This window comes from Sus scrofa, chromosome 5, assembly GCF_054392235.1.
Source record: "Sus scrofa isolate SSC_HxYL_T2T_F1_AM1 chromosome 5, Sscrofa_HxYL_maternal_Yorkshire_Landrace_v2.0, whole genome shotgun sequence".
NCBI lineage: Eukaryota > Metazoa > Chordata > Mammalia > Artiodactyla > Suidae > Sus > Sus scrofa.
The window spans coordinates 82560894-82578457 of record NC_139387.1 but is presented as its reverse complement, the minus strand read 5'-3'; the positions used below and the strand labels follow the sequence as shown (position 1 = coordinate 82578457).

Sequence of the window (17564 nt, the reverse complement as noted above, 5' to 3'; positions counted from 1 at the left end):
AATTTTTTTTTTTTTGTCTTTTTGCCTTTTCGCCTTTTCTAGGGCTGCTCCCGTGGCATATGGAGGTTCCCAGGCTAGGGGTCTAATCAGAGATGTAGTCGCCGGCCTACGCCAGAGCCACAGCAGTGCAGGATCCGAGCCTCCTCTGCGACCTACACCACAGCTCATGTTAATGCCGGATCCTTAACACACTGAGCAAGGCCAGGGACTTAACCTGCAACCTCATGGTTCCTAGTTGGATTCATTAACCACTGAGCCACAACGGGAACTCCTAATATTCGTAATTTTTAATCCTGCTTTTTTATATGACATTTATCATAAGTGTATTTACATGTCATTAATAATTTTCTAAAGCATCATTTTAAGCAGTATAGCATTCCATTTTTTGCATGTGCCATAATTTATTTAATACTCCCTCACCACTGGGCATTATTAGATCATTATCTTTGCTCTAGCAGCTTAATACTGAGATAGTGTGGGTAAAACTAGACTTCCAGTTGCTTCTGTTGTTGACTGATACACTGAAACTACTAGAAGGACAGACTTCATGTCTTTACATGATTGGATCCTGCCTCTAAGCAGCAGAATAAATTCCTGGGAAACATGTTTCCCATGAAAACTACAAGTAGCTATGGCAGCTCTACTCATATAGGAATTGTTTTTCTTTTGGGTCCCTTTATATTATTTCTCCAGTTACTGTACAGATATTTTTTAACAGTGTGTGTGTGTGTGTATAAACAGTGGTGTGATGGAAACTACATGCAAAAGACAGATAAAGTACTGGCACTTAGTTGCCAAACAACTGTCAGTTACCTTCCCCTCTCCTGCCCCCCCTTAGTTCATCAGATAATCTTAAAAAGGTGGTCTAAAGGATTATTTTTCCTTTTTAAAATACCTTACTCAAGTACAGAATTAGACTGAGTCTGTAAGATCAAACCCTCAGGATTAGAAACCTTTTGATCTATCATTTGCTGCTGCCTTCATGGTAAAATCTCATTGTGCAATTGATGTGATTGATCATGAAGAAATAAGTTGTGGAAATGAACAAAAAATATAATTAGTCTGGAAGAAGTTTGATTCGGGGACCTCCTATTGACAGGACCAAACAGTTGCCATCAGTCTGTGTGGTTAAGAGGTTTTGGAGCCCATAAAAGAACACACTGTCTTTAAGAAACCCATAGGCTGTTTCACTTAATTGTAATTGGAAGGCGTTATTGGTTTGCTCAATTGCTTTCTTTTTGGTATTTTTTTCCCCTTCAATTATCTATGTGGGAAAGCTGTGATGTTTCATTGCTGGCTGAGAAGCCAGCATCAAGCTAATGGGTGTTTTAGCGGAGATGGAAACAGTCGTTATAAGAAAATGGTCTGAAAGTAGAGAGCGTGTCAGAGATCTGACACTTGCTCAGAGCCGATAGAAGCCATCCGTCCGTGTATTTCTTGCTTAGGACCCACTCAGAGCTCTACCTGCTGACTTCCTATTCAGATATGTGGCAACTGTAGTATCCCATTTCTTTGTTTATTGGCATCCGTGAGCTCGTTTTGCTCAAAGCAGTATTTCTCATGATGTAAGTTTGTCAGTTCGCAAATAAATACAGACCAGCTATTTTGACTGTCATCCTACCATTCCTGTCATGTCATTCAAGGTTTGCTTTCCTGAAAAACCAGTGAGTTCATCAAAATGCATAAGACCTTTTTGTAGTGCTATATTAATAATTAGAAAGCTTGCAATAAATTATTACACGAAAGCAATCCAGCCGTCTTATTCTTACTGAGTAGTTTGAGGAAATCAGCTTCTTTTTCCTCCTTCTGGAAATAATCTTGAGGTAGATCAAGTAGGCAGTCTAATCCTTGCTATTAAAAAGTGGCTCAGGGAAGCATAGGAATTAAGAGTTTCTTAGTTTTACCCTGATTAAAAGCAGTCTACTTATTATTATAGAGCTCGCAGTGGCTTCGCATTCATATTGTCTTGGGAGCCTAGCTATAATATCATATAATGTACGAAAAAAGCCTGCCTATTTTAAAAGCAGGTACTTGATTACAGTGTAATAAATGAATAAATGTTTTAAGTGATTGCTTGTATTGGCAGGAATAAATCTGGAAGTTTTTGCTCAGCGATGTTCTTCCTCAGTGACCTAGTTTTCCATGATCAGAGCTTCCGAGTGAGGTCATGTCTCTCCTGAATTTCACGTATTTCTTCACCTTACTATTCCTGCAGCCTCACATCTACTTTGTATCTGAGATGCTTGTGCTCATGCTATATCTTTTTTATTCGACTCTGGGCTCTTGATTATACTGCCATCGTGACTGGTATGTTTTCTATGAAAGACATTGGATATGTATTTGTGAGATGAATGAATCACTAAAAGTATTCTAAGTCTCATATACTACACATTAAGCTGAGCTACCTTGGAAAAATGGATAGCAATAGCAAATATCTTTTAAGTTTTAAGGAGTTTCCAGAATTGGAATGGTTCCTGCGGGTCCACTTGTGAACTTCCCACCTCGCTGCCAGCAATCCTCCTACAGTTACTCTGCTTTTCTATCCCTCCATTTTCCCCCAAGCACTGCCCTTCGTTCTTTTTTGTCTCTTTACAATCTCGACTTCGGTAGTTTCATCCACCTGTTCCAATTTCAGGAACATCCTGTGTATCAGTTCTGATTGTCTTATCCGCATGTCTCCGGTCCTGATAACCTTTTCCAGAGCCTCTGTCTCATTTTTCTTTTCATTTAGATATCACTACTTGCAAAGTTACTATCCCATTATACTCGACATTTTTTAAAATGAGGTCTCTGAATGGCCTTTAAAAATATTTTTATGAATATGAAAGAGAACAGATATGCGGTTTAAAAAAATCAAACAGAAGAACTTGGAATGAAAAATAATTGTCCCCCGACTCACTTCCTGCTTACCTTTTAGAAGCTTTTCTAAAAGGAGTTCCTCATCTGAACTACTTGGAGAAAATAACCCAAGAGATTAATTTCTCAGCTCTCCCAGAGATGGCACATGACTGGTACCATACCAGCTACACAGGAGAGAAGTTAATTCATGATTTACTCAGGATGCCTTAAAGTACTAGAACTTAATTCTTTTGTGAAAGTCCAGCTGAAACAAGGGGTGAAGGGAGCCCATTTTCCAATTCTCCTAATATGTTTATACCGGGCTTTGCTTAATTGGCAACTTTAAACATTGTCAGTAGACTTCCTGCTATGATAGATGATGATTTACCTCCCTTGTGCCACTGGCTTACCATATTCCCTTTATTCTAATGAAAGTTACCATTTTAGCCTTCACTAATATATGTTTTCACCTTCATTTCTTATTTTATCCACTATAAATAGTTTTTCTTGATTCCCTGTTTCAGCACAGAGTTGCAGTCTGAGTTCTGAGCAGACATGAAGATTTGGGAATAGTATTCAACCCATTACAAGTAATTGTCAGTGTATTAATAGCATTTGAGTATTTAAAGCCCTAGCATTGGATGAAATTATTAAGAAGTTAGTAGATGAAAAAGAAGATATCTAAGCAACGCCGAGTAGTTATGCTGCGAGCCACACAGGAAGTCCAGTCTAAGAATAGATACACAGGGAATTCAGACTTTTGTAGATTGAAAAAATAAGATCTGCAAAGAAGGCCAAGGTATAGTGGCCAGTGAGGTAAGAGAACGAAGACAGTGATAGATTCTTGCAAAGTAGAAAGGGTTTTAGAAGGAAAAAGTGGTGAACCACTGATAGGTCTTTCTCTACCTGGATTTAGTCATTTATTTTTTCATTACATCATCAGTAAAATTTTTAAAAATAGTCCATGGAGTTCCCGTCGTGGCGCAGTGGTTAACGAATCCAACTAGGAACCATGAGGTTGCGGGTTCAATCCCTGCCCTTGCTCAGTGGGTTAAGGATCCGGCGTTGCCGTGAGCTGTGGTGTAGGTCGCAGACGCGGCTCGGATCCCGCGTTGCTGTGGCTCTGGTGTAGGCCGGTGGCTACAGCTCTGATTCGACCCCTAGCCTCGGAACCTCTATATGCTGTGGGAGCGGCCCAAGAAATAGCAAAAAAAGACAAAAAAATAAAAATAAAATAAATAAAAATAGTCCATAGCACATAAGCCTTGTAAGAAATTATATGTCTTTTAATTTCTTTATCCTGGAGTTTCTACTTTGGCACAGTGGGTTAAGAATTCAACTGTAGCAGCTTGGGTAGCTGTGGAGGCATGGGTTCAAAGCCCAGCCTGGCACAGTGGATTAAAGTATCCAGCATTGCCACAGCTGTGGAGTGGGTTGCAGCTGTGGCTCAGAGTCAGTCTGTGTCCTGGAAACTTCCATATATCATGGGTATATCCTGCTTTTATAGGTATTTGACAGTTTTGTCAAGTATAGAATTCTAGAGTCAAAATCATTGCTTCATTATCCTACAATAAACATTGAGAAATGAGATGCTACACTGATTCTCATCCCTTTATGTGTAGTCTGTTATTTCCCTTCTGGAAAATAGTAAGATTTGTATTTTGCAAAATTTCAAAATGTGTATTTTGATGTGAATCTGTTTCATTCATTTGTGAGGCAGTGTTGTGAATGGGGTAAGGGTTTGACCTCTATATCTAGTGTATCTAGATTCAAATCCTAGTTTTGCCCCTTCAAAAACCTTGGGAAAAATTACTTAAACTTGGAGTATCTAAGCTACTTTCTCTTTGAAATTGGGAGAGTAATATTTCCTATCCCTGGGTCTGCTATGGTTATTGTATGAGTAAATATAGGTAAATTGCAAAGAACAGTGGCTGCCATATAGTGGGTCGTAAGTAAATATTGGCTATCATGTCATTATTCATCATTTAGAGAACATGGTAAGGCCTTTTAATCTGAAGACTAGAGTTCTGTGAAAAGTCCTTCAGTTATTATTTTTTAAAGATATTCTTTTATATTTATTTTTCTCTTTTCTTGGTATGAAATTTGTCTTTAATCGGAAGCTATACCCTTTGAGTTGGTGCCCTTTGCTTTTATTCTATCATATTTTTCTTCTATTTTCTATATGTTGCTCTCTTAGAGAGACCACTTCTACTTGATCTCCCAATATTATATTGTATTTATTAAAATTTTACCTATCATATTTTTAATTTCTAAGAATTCTTTTTTATTCTTTGAATATTCCTTTTTATAGCACTGTCTTCCAAATCTTTTTTTTTTTTTTTTTTTCCGTCTTTTTGCCTTTTCTAGGGCCGCTTCCGTGGCATATGGAGGTTCCCAGGCTAGGGGTCTAATCGGAGCTGTAGCCACCCGCCTACACCACAGCCACAGCAACGCGGGATCCGAGCTGCGTCTGCAACCTACACCACAGCTCACAGCCATGCCGGATCCTTAACCCACTGAGCAAGGCCAGGGATTGAACCCGCAACCTCATGGTTCCTAGTCAGATTTGTTAACCTGGAGTTCCCGTCGTGGCGCAGTGGTTAACAAAAAAAAAAAAAAAGATTTGTTAACCACTGAGCCATGATGGGAACTCCGCAAATCTATCTAAAGATATTAATTAGAAATAATTCCAAATCTATTTAAAGATAGTCTTCCAAATCTATTTAGTCTTCCAAATCTATTTAAAGATGTTAATTAGAAACATTTTAAGTTCTGTTCTGGGAATTATCTCTATTTCCTTCAGGGTCAGTTTTTATGATGGTATATCTTGGTTGTTCTGTAAGATGTTATAGACTTTTCCCAGGTATTTGTTTTTCTGTGATCTCGCATTAATGTTTAAGAGTGAATTAAAGGAAAAACCAACTTTGACCTGAGATATGACAGTAAGGTTTGTTGACTGGCAGACTTACATTGGGTGAGCTAAAAGGGAGTCGCTTTTTACAGTTTGGTCTCTAAATACTGAAATGCAAGGGACTTTGTTCTGAAGGATAAGTACTATATTAGCTACTTAATTTCTTCCAGATATTTCATTTATTTCCTTTACAAAAGAACCATCCATTCTAGCTTTGGGGGTAATTGCTTTCTTTCAGCAGTCTGCTCAAGGTGGGAGGAGATGAATGGGTTGATTGTGCATCAGTAGACCCTTAATTAACCCAGAAATTTATTGAATTTGCTTCTTTGCTGGTGATGTTTTACCTATTTTCTTTGTTTATGCTTTTCTTTGTTTCTTTAACATAATGTTTCTAAGAGTGAGAGGAAGAAGAGATTTAACAATGTTTTTAATCTTTCAAGCTTAATTAGAAGTTTTGATGTACTCTTTTTGTTAAAAAATTAATAATTTTTATAACATATTTAATATATAATTACATTTAGATTGTATTTTATGTATATGTCAAACACATTTTCTATACTAATTTTATTTCATTTAACACTAGTCAATTTTTTCACATAAATATTTAAAGTAGGATTAGGAAGTGTCATCTTATCATCTTGTTTCTGCATTTTAGTGAACACTTTCAAGCTGACACCCCTGCCTTCATTCCGAATCCTGAACTAGCAGGACTCAAAAGGTGGCCTGCTGAGCTTACCACTTAGTTACTTGATGTTATGAATGGATCATTCATTCACTCAGTAAATGTTTATAAATCTCACACTATGTGTTCAGTTCTTTGCTAGGTGTTAGAGGTATGGTTAAAAAAAAATAAATGTAGGCATAGTTGCTACCTATATGGAACATATTCAAAAAGATCAGCATTAATATTTATACCAAGTATTATTTTAAACTATTGTGATATTAAGGAGCTTTGGGGGTGAAAGAAATGTTTTATATCTTGATTGTGGTAGTGGTTACATGTCAAAACTCATGAAATTGTTTGTGATGTTTTGTGTATATCAATTTGACCTCAGTATAGTTGGTTTTAGGTCTAAGGAGATAATATACATAACCCCATGACTATAGTTGATAGCGCTGTATTGTGTAATAGAAACTTACTAAGAGAGCAGAACTTCAGTGTTCTCACCAAAATAAGTAAATAAATAAATAAGGTGGTGGATGTGTTAATTAACTTGCTAAGGGAATCCTTTCACCATTTACACATATATCAAATAAACATAGCATGCACTTTAAGTATTGTATTTGTTAATTGTACCTTAATAAAGCCAGAAGCAAATAATGTTGGTTTTTTAAAAAAGGGAGACAAAAATATTTAGGAATAGGTCCAGGCAAAATAGATTTCCTTTCAGAAATCTATAAAAACCATAAAAATAAAGAGGAAATACATCATGTGTATGAATTAAAATATTCAATAAAGATGTCAGTTCTTCCCAAATCAATGTATAGAATCAATGCAGACTTTCCCTTCCCCAATTTTTATTTGGTTTGGTGAGAAATTCACAAACTAATAGACAGAAAATGCAAAGAATAAATAAATAAACTTTGAAGTGTGGGGGAAAAGACGACCTATGATGACCATGCACTGTTTCTCCTGTGAGGCCTTGTAGAATTAACAATAGTTAACAGCAAACTATTAAGAAAAAGAGAATATTACTTATATAATTTAGAAATAGAAAACTCAGAGAGGTTTATTAAGATATTCAAAGTTAGGACTTCCCATTGAGGTTCGGCGGGTTAAGAACCCAACATACAGTCCATAAGAATGTGGGTTTGATCCCTGGCCTCACTCAGTGGCTTAGGAACTGATGTTGCAGCAAGCTACAATGTAGGTTGCAGATGCATCAGGGATCTGGTATTGCTGTGGCTGTGGTGTAGGCTGGCAGCTGCAGCTCCGATTCAACCCCTAGCTTGGGAACTTCTGTATGCTGCAGGTGCGGCCATTAAAAAAAAAAGAAGAAGAGGAAAAAAAAATTCAAAGTCATACTGCTGACAAGCCAAAGAGCTGGAATTCATTCATACTGAGATATATACTGAGACATCTCAAAGCATAGGCTGTTTCTGGTTGGCCAAGGGTTGATCTTAAGAGGAAGCCTAGTGTGGGAGAGTTCTGAACTTGGAGTTCAAAGAGTTCTGGTCCATGGTGTGACCTTGGGCAATGCATTTGTTTTCACCACTTCTTAGTCTATGATATAGGGATAAAGGGACTATATCTAGTCACTTGTTATGGAACATGATGGAGGATAATGTGAGAAAAAAAGTATATATATGTATGACTAGGTCACTTTGCTGTACAATAGAAATTGATAGAGCATTGTAAGTCAACTGTAAGAGAAAAAAATTAAAATCTTAAAAAAAAAAATAGGAGTTCCCATCAAGGTGCAGTGGTTAATAAATCTGACTAGGAACCATGAGGTTGTGGGTTCAATCCCTGGCCTTCCTCAGTGGGTTAAGGATCCAGCATTGCCGTGAGCTGTGGTGTAGGTTGCATATGAGGCTCAGATCCCACGTTGCTCTGGCTCTGGCATAGGCTGGTGGCTACAGCTCCGATTAGACCCCTAGCCTGGGAATCTCCATATGCCGCGGGAGTGGCCCTAGAAAAGGCAAAAAGACCAAAAAAAAAGCTCATGGGGGAGTTCCTACTGTGCTGCAATGGGATCAGTGGCATCTCTCCAGCACCAGGATGCAGGTTCAATCCCCGGCCTGGCACAGTCGGTTGAAGGATCAGGTGTTGCAGCATCTGCAGCTCAGATCTGATCTCTGGCCTGGAACTCTAAATGCCATGGATGCAGACATTAAAAAAAAAAAAAAAAATTTTTTTTTTGAAAGAATAGCTTACATGAATGTTGTGAAGACTAAATGATGTGATAAAGAAATTATGCTTTTTTTAAGAGCAGTCATTAACTTCCTAATTATGTACTATAAAGTAATGAACATAATTTTCACTAAATATACTTTGTAATCACTCAACTTGTGAAGAGGATTTTATGATTTTCAAAGTTTATTTACATATATTGTCATAGTTTATTTTCAAAAATTCATATGAGAAATTCAGTCTTCTTATGAAATGTTGGACAATATTATATATCCAAATGTGGCATAATTGTGAAAAACCGTAATGCTTACATGAGTTTGCTTTCCTTGAGCACTAATGTCTAAATGTGGGAAGCAGACTCCCCAGAAGCTCAACAAAAGACAGAAGGAAATGACCTTGTGATTTAAAAAAGAATGCTGCAGATAATCTAGAAAGCAAATAGTCCACATGTGGGTAATCAAAAATTGATTGATTGTTTCGAGGATGTTTAATTGCCTACTGTTTATCAATATAATTTAACTACCAGCGCATAGGCTTGTGATATAAATAAGCCAATCATTATTTTTTGTAAGAAATGATGTCAGGTTTTTATTAATGATAAGCAGTTTGAAACATAGCACTCTCATTCTTTGTTTTTGCCATTGAAAATACCGTGCTCATTTTAAAAAATAATTGTATTTTCTTTTCTTTGGTATAGGGTAGCAGGTTAAACTAGTGACCAGGGTCTGTTTTAGGTATGGATGGTTCTGTACATCGCACACATTTTATTCTTAGTTATATTGTCATGGTAGAAACAACTGTTACAACACATGAAAAAGGGTTTACATTCATGTGTCTCATTTTACAACTACACTTGATGTAACAAAGAAATAATTTGTCATTTTCCAAAGTGACCCTTTAAATGCTGATGTCAAAAGCCGTTTTCATTTGACTACGGCTGAAAACTGTGGTCTGTGACAATGTAGAAGTCACCCAGTCTTTTGTCACCATGCCTAGGGAGACAAAGAGAGCAAGATATTGACCTATGAGCTTTTTTTTTTTTCAGACATTTTCCTTTCTTGTTTATCTGCTTGTTGGTTTGTTTTTAATGACTATCTCAAAACATGTGCTTTCTAGAAAATCTATCCCTACAGTGCCTTCCACTTTCAATATCTAAGTCAATTTTGATCCCTGGAGTATGACTGCTGCTCATGACTGCTGTTGAATGGCTAAATATCTTTTAGATTTTAGATTCTCTGTGCTCTGGGACAGCATCTTAATATCATCACTAGCTGACTGTTCTAAATGCAGCCACTGAAAAAGTTGTAATTGTCCCTAAGGAACTAGAAACTAGTTCCTTTCTCAGACAGAATATATAATGAAATCAGTTTTTCATAAAATTTATTTTTAGTTTTTTATGTAATATACCTACAGGGTATAAAATTAAGGTCCTCAAAGACTAAATCATAAGAGCTTATACATCCTGTACTAATCTTTATGAATACTCTATTCAGTCTGAAAAGTAATTTATTCAAACTTGGTAGTTCTTCTATGGAATAAAATAATAAAATTTTCCTCCTCTAGGTCTACTGTTCTCTGTGTATCTAACTCAAATAATATGAAGTTTGAGTTTAACTGGCTTAAGGAAAGTACCAAAGAAATAAATTACTTGACTTGTTTTACTATTTTCTATTATATAACATGTAAAGCACAATGTGTGCATATTTGAAAGTACACACAATGTGTGCATTTTTATGTCATAGATCATAGTGACATTTGCATTTGAGTACTGATAAGATTTATTGAATTCTTAAATTGTGGATGATGTGTCAATTCTTTACTTACTAAGTGTTTATTGACTAATTGAGGATGCACATAACTAAGGATGTAAGTAACTAAGCTTACAGATGAGGCTATTTGTCTTTTACTTTAATTAAAGCCATAAAAAAAAAACTTACCTTCTGGTGGGAAGTGTGTACTTTGACAATTCAAGTACACTTCCATTTTCTACTCACTTTCACCAAAGTAGAAAAGTCTGCATAAACAAATCAAAATTAGCAGGAATATAAAATTGTAAAATAAAACAATGTACATTATCTGCTGAGTTTTCTTTTGCTATCTACCCTAAATGATAGCAAGTATATAGTTTGAGCCATGACATAGGTATACTTATACCGCATTTTGTCAATTCAGTAATATCTTAAATGAATTAAGATATCTCAGTACCTAAGGAATACTTGGTAAATCCTTTTGAAATATGAATAATTACTCCATATTTTATATTAGTGTTTTCAACACTTTAGTTATTTGTATGCCACTTTCATAAGTTTTGTCATATTCATAAATGATTTAGGCCAATATTTATTTAATATTGGTTCTGTGATTCCTTTCCCTTTTTATTATATTTTTTGCTTTGTAGGGCCCCACATGTGACATATGGAAGTTCCCAGGCTAGGAATTGAATCTGAGCTGTAGCTGCCAGCCTACACCACAGCCAGAGCAACAAGGGATCTGAGCTGCATCTTGCAGCTTACACCACAGCCATGGCAACACCAGATCCTTAACCCACTGAGCAAGGCCAGGGGTCAAACCCACATCCTCATGGATACCAGTTGGGTTCATAACCAGCTAAGCCACAACAGAACTCCCTCCTCTCACTTTTTAAATTTAAATACAAATTTACTACTGTACTATTGCTATAAATAGAAATAATTCAGAAATATAAAAATGTAGCCATTAAAATAAAGTATTTGCCTATCATCACCTAAATGCCATACTAGTGATGGCAGGTATATGACATGTTGAAAAACGCTTTCCTGTGTGATTATAAATTCAGATTTTCATAAATTTAATTTTCTTAAAACATAATTTAGATAGTAAGCCCAGTGAGGGCAGGAATTACTTCTGCTTTATGTATCTTTGTTTTCCCAACACTTAGCACTTGGCACATAACAGGCATTGAATAATTCTTGATTGGAAAATTAATGAGTGACATATGTATTTGCATACACATCCTCTAAAATACAACATAATAGTCATAATCAGATAATAAAATCATACTCAAATTGTATATGAACATAAATTATGGCCACCATATATTTCAATCTCCAGTCTTCAGAACACTAATATACTGCATAAGCATTTCTAATGACTTTAGTTGGTATGTCAAGGAAGGTTGCTGTGATATAAATAAAGAGAAGTGGGGATGAGGCAGTATAGGAGTGGGCCTGGTGATTGGAAAGAACGACAAGAAAAAATAAGTGAGGAGTAAAAATATAAATATATATCTGTGTCATGGGACCTGAGGTAACCCTATAACTGTGTTGTGGCAAGAAAAAGATGACTAAATTAAAGGGTAAGTAGAGATGTGAAAGTTGCTTCAGTGGAGAAGGCTCTGTTCCATTAGTAGTTACTTCCAAATCACCAACCTTAGTGACAAGATTCTTCCAAGATGAAGTACTCTAAACATCCCCTTTATGGCCTTTTTCCAATAAACTCACTTCTAAAGCTTAAATTCCAACCTGTTTTCTTTTGTCCTTGCACTTAAGAAATGACATAACCAATTTTCTGCATCATTTGGGTTAGAAGGAAAGACCATGTAAAGCTAAAATGAGCATAGCATTTTAGTCCCATTTATAAATCAGAGGTTCATCAGTTAGGGAGGCCCCTGAAAAACAAATAGGCTGCTTTATAAAAGCCATAAGGCCCTAGTAAATGGAAGCAGTCCACACCAGTTATGTGTCAGGAAGTCAGTGGTTCACTGATTTGACCACTAATAATTATTTTGACAAAAGGAATTACCGATGGTAGGAACTGATGCTTCAGAAGAGTCAAGTTATTCATAGTTCAGAAATAATGTTAAAAATTTGCAGTCATATAAAATACTTATGTTTGGCTTATGACCTAATCTAAGAGAACAGTTTGCACCTTGTTTTAGGGGAACTCTGGGGTTATCAAGACAGAAATGAGGGAGTTCCCTGGTGGCCTAGCAATTAAGGACTCAGTATTGTCAGTGCTGTGGCTCAGGTTTGATCCCTGGCCCTAGAACTTGGGTGCAGTCAAAAAAATAAAGAAAGAAAGAATAAAATGAGTGATGGCTTATTTCTCTTTTTTTAAGTATTTACTTATTCAAAAACTTATCTAGTTCAGGAGTTCCCGTCGTGGCGCAGTGGTTAACAAATCTGACTAGGAACCATGAGGTTGCGGGTTCGGTCCCTGGCCTTGCTCAGTGGGTTAACGATCTGGCGTTGCCGTGAGCTGTGGTGTAGGTTGCAGATGCGGCTCGGATCCTGCGTTGCTGTGGCTCTGGCATAGGCCGGTGGTTACAGCTCTGATTGGACTCCTAGCCTGGGAACCTCCATATGCCGCGGGAGCGGCCCAAGAAATAGCAAAAAGACAAAAAAAAAAAAAAAAAAAAAAAAAAAAATTTATCTACTTCAAAATTGAACATGGGAAAATAGGAAGTTTTTAAAGAAAATGGAAGAAATATATACTTCCAAGAATTTGGTGCTAGGTGTGACTGAACTCAGAAGGCAGTAGATACTGCTGAGAATGAGTGGATTGTCTGGGTGGGGAATGAGTCTAAAAAGTACCTGCTTCCCTTCAACAGGAAAGACGTTGTTATTGCTGGTCACTACAGCAGGGAATATGACATAGGTGCAGGAAACATATAAGAAAAGGCTATTCTCCCTTGGCAAGTGGAATCTACAGTCATGGAAAAGGGTTGTCAAGATGGATATTTTTGGCAGCTGCAATGGTATGGTGCCCTCAGATTACTTAGCCAGGCCTGAGTCAACTCCAAAGCATCCAGAAATGCAGAAGGTATATAAGAAGAAGGTGATATTCCAAAAGGCAACTCTAGGGATTACTTTTTCTTCTATGAGAGATTGAAGAGCTTTGGGTGGGGATCAGATATCCCATTAATCAACAGACTGAATAAGAAGAATAAAGGCTCATAACATTTGGGAACAGTAGTAAGCCACTGGAGAAAACATATGAGACTCAAGATACATGTTCTCTCTCTGTTTAGACAGTTTTGCAAGTTTCAAAACTGTCTACTTGTATGAAAGAGCACATGCCTGAAAGGCAGGCAGCTATGAACTTTCAGGTAGCCTTGGTTAAATCCCATAATTTGCTTTTGCCTCATTGTTTTCATACATTCAATATGTTAGCTACATAGCAAGATTTTTTGGAGGGTTGAGTGTAATGATATATGTGAAACTCATTGAAAAGTCACTTATGTGACATATATTCTCAAAAATATGAAGTGTATTTGAGAACATGTGAATGCTACTAGCATCTGTTGGAGATTATGCTGATAGTAGTAAAAGACCATCTCAGTGGCTTAAAGCAGAGAGGCTGGTTTTTTGCTCATACTATATGTCCATCCCAAGTAGAGAAGGAACAGGCCCTGTATCATCTTCGCCCAGGACTCAGGCTGACCTTCAGAGCTTCTGATAGTTGCTGGTCATTGTGATGGGGAAAGGGTATGTATGAATTACACACTGCTTCTTAAAGGCTTAAAATCACAGGTGTCCCTCCCTTGGCTTCAGGAAGTCACAAGGCTCCTAGCTTGTGTCCAGAAGAGCTAGATCTATTTGGTGAGTGGCATTAATGACTATCACAGATGGTTTCTTTCCACTTTCTACAGTTGGATGACTTTTGCAAAGGAGAAGTTGTCTAGAAGTATCTGCTGTTGCTCATATCACTTTCTTTCTGTGTAGTTTTCAACAACCAAGTAGACGTCTTGATTTTATGTTTTCTCAGTTTTAAGGATTTGCTGGCAATAAATATTTTAACAGCCAGTCAACAGAATATTTTAGTCTCTTTGAAAGAAAGGCATCAATTGTATCACATCTCGTTTGTGTTTTCTTTCCCAAATAGATATTGATGAATGCTCTGACGGCTTTGTTCAGTGTGACAGCCGTGCTAACTGCATTAACCTTCCTGGATGGTACCACTGCGAGTGCAGAGATGGCTACCATGACAATGGGATGTTTTCACCAAGTGGAGAATCGTGTGAAGGTCAGTACAAGGAGAAGACCTAGAGTTTAAGGTCTTGAAATCAAGGAATATGCAGTAGGATGTAAGTAGTAGACGTTCATCTAATATTCAAGGTATTGGTGATTTTTTGCTGTGTGTTTATACAACAGTGATTGGAAACTTGTTAAAATCTAACTTTTGCTTGCAAATTATGGTAATTATTTGATTTTTAGATAATTAAAACTTGCAACAGTAAACCGGTTCTCTCTGGATACTTGTAACTGTTGAAAGATGCCTATAGAATAAACCCATGATATAAGATACATTTTTTAAACAGAGGCATGTAAAAATCTGACCCCAAAAGAGCCAGAAAAATAGGCGAGGAATGCAGCATATAGGGAAAATAAGGGTAGATGGAATACAATGACGATATGGCCAAGGAAAACATACTACATGCTATTCTGGTCTATTCTTAATGAATCACTTGCCTGACAGATTCAGAGGTGTTAGTGAATGTTGTATGTTGGATACAGAAGAAAGATATGGTCCCTGCTTCAAAGAAGATGCCAATCTTATAGGAGTGGAAATTCAACCAAAATATATTTGATTTTACCATTGATTTTTACTTATTTCCAGTGAATTGATACCTCTGCTCCTTTATATTCTCTAATAAGGGGCACAATTTTTAGAAGGAGAGCAGAGTAAGCAAAAGCGCAGTGAATAATCACCAGGGAAACCACCCACACCAAAAGGATTTGCCGTCAGAGTTTGGCTTAGGGTTGGAAAGCAGACCTCGCAAAGTCATTATTTTCTCCATCGGTATTTGTATTTACACTTTCATAGAGTAACAGCCTGAGAGAATGATGTGGCTAAAATGACATAGTCAGTGGAAGCCTTGGAGAATCTAACTTAACAGTACTTGATGCCTAAATGATGAGCTGTCTTTTATCCTTGGGCCTCAAGAGGTTTTCACAAAGAGAAAAGTGGAACATATTTGGGTGATAGATGCCAAGGTACCCTGCATGCTTTTCCAGCAGCTGCAGAGCCCTGGGCCTTAAGCTGAAGTTTCATCTGGATGTTTTCACGGAACTGGAGTGCTAGTGCCTTACCAGCGGCTAACACCTGGCATTTGCAAATAACCACTTATCTGTGGTCTGAAGGCTTTACCTTGCACTTGTGACTATTCTGCAATGTGTACTTGCAGCCACCAAGAGAATGCCAGGAACCACAGACTGCAATTCAAGAAGCAGATCAGTGTGATTTTGCTCTTCCCTGATCAACTATTTTGCCTGTATTCTATAGTACATATGAGGAAGAAGTCTTCAGCACTACTTTTTTTAAGATCATCTTTTAAGTTACATATACAAGGAATGAATATAAGCTGATTATAAATAATTCAACTATGCAGAAGTATATACAGCAAAGCTGAACATGCATCTTCATTTCATCTCCCCCTTTTCCCCATCCTTTTCGCTTCTGTTCTAGGGGTAACCTCTGTTTAATTTTGCCTGGTATCCTATTCTGTGCACTGGAATGAGACTAGAAAAAAAAATATGCCCTCTTTTATCTTACTTTACATTTACAGCTGCTTTCACCATCTTTTAAATGTATGACCACACGTCTCAAGAGGGCTGTATTAGTGATCTATTGGTGTCTAACTAATTATCCCCCAAAATTAGCAGCTGAAAACAACAAAAGTTATTTCACAGACCCTGTGGGTGAAGAATCCATGCACAGACAGCTGGATTCCTCTGGTTCAGGTTTCTAATGAGGTTGCATTCAAATTATTGGCCAGGGCTGTGGTCTCATGTTGAAGACTTGTCTGGAATGAGAGTAAGGGGGATGGGTTGGGAGAATCTGTTTCCAAGGTCTTTTATGAGGCTCTGGGCAGGCCTTCCTTCCTCAGCAAAGAGCCGCTCCATGGAGCTGAGAGCTGGCTTCCCCTGGAATAAGCCCAAGAGAGACCATGTGCCTAAGAGGGCAAGTGCAGTCTTTCCATAACTGAATCTCCAATGCAATATTTCATCACTTCTCCCACAGTGTACATGTTCGAAGCCAGTCAGTAAGTTCAGCTCACATTCAAGGGGAGAGGATTACCCAAGAGTGTGGCTATTAAATGGTGAGGGTCACTGGGGGCCATCTTATAAACTGCCTTTTACAAGGGCCATCAGCATTGCCCAGCATTCCTGTTTTATTGCCTTAGTGACTTTCCTTTCAAACTCTCTCACACAATCATTTCATACCTTCTCCAGTCTCCTCATATTGTTGATACCACTTCCTTTCTCTTCTTTCTGTGTTCACATCTCTGCTTCTTATTTAACTGAGAAAAGAGAAGTACGTACTTTTCCACTGGGAACTTTGTTGGTTCACTCTCATTTACACATCTGTGAATCTTGCTTTCCCTCCCTCCTGTTTCTTTTTTTTTTTTTCTTTTTTTTTTTTTTGGTGGGGGGTGGTTGTTGTCTTTCCTAGGGCGGCACCTGCAGCATATGGAGGTTCCCAGGCTAGGGGCCTAATCGGAGCTGTAGCCACCAGCCTACACCACAGCCACGGCAGCGCGGGATCCAAGCCTCGTCTGCGACCTACACCACAGCTCACTGCAACGCCAGATCCTTAACCCACTGAGCGAGGCCAGGGATGGAACCTGCAACCTCATGGTTCCTAGTCGGATTCGTTAGCCATTGAGCCACGACAGGAACTCCCCTACTGTTTCGATGAATGAAGTTTCTTGTCTCCTGTCGAAGATCAAACTTTCTGTTGTACCTTACACCTCCCCTACTTGAGGTCTTTGCCCTCATACTATCCACCCTCTCTTTCATATCAAAAGCACTCTTCCTACTGCATCATTCTCGTCAGTAAACAAATAGCCTGGAGTAGCACCCAGGAGAACAAAAATAAACAAAAAGTAACTTCCCTTGACATCACCTAGTTTTTCAAAGAGTTCCCTTATTTTCCTGCTCCCTTTTATTTACTTTTTTTTCCTTTTTATGGCTGCATATG

At 37.7% G+C, this 17564-nt stretch overlaps 1 protein-coding gene across 5 annotated transcripts in view; it reads left to right on the top strand.

Annotated features, from left to right (window-relative positions):
* The window catches only part of NELL2 (neural EGFL like 2), a 333105-nt gene that overhangs the window by 292329 nt on the left and 23212 nt on the right, over positions 1-17564 (top strand). For all 5 annotated transcript variants that reach the window (XM_084957200.1, XM_021092577.2, XM_084957201.1 and 2 more), the window contains one exon: positions 14466-14606. In XM_084957200.1, coding sequence (XP_084813326.1) covers positions 14466-14606 — 141 coding nt within the window. The remainder of the gene's footprint in view (positions 1-14465; positions 14607-17564) is intronic.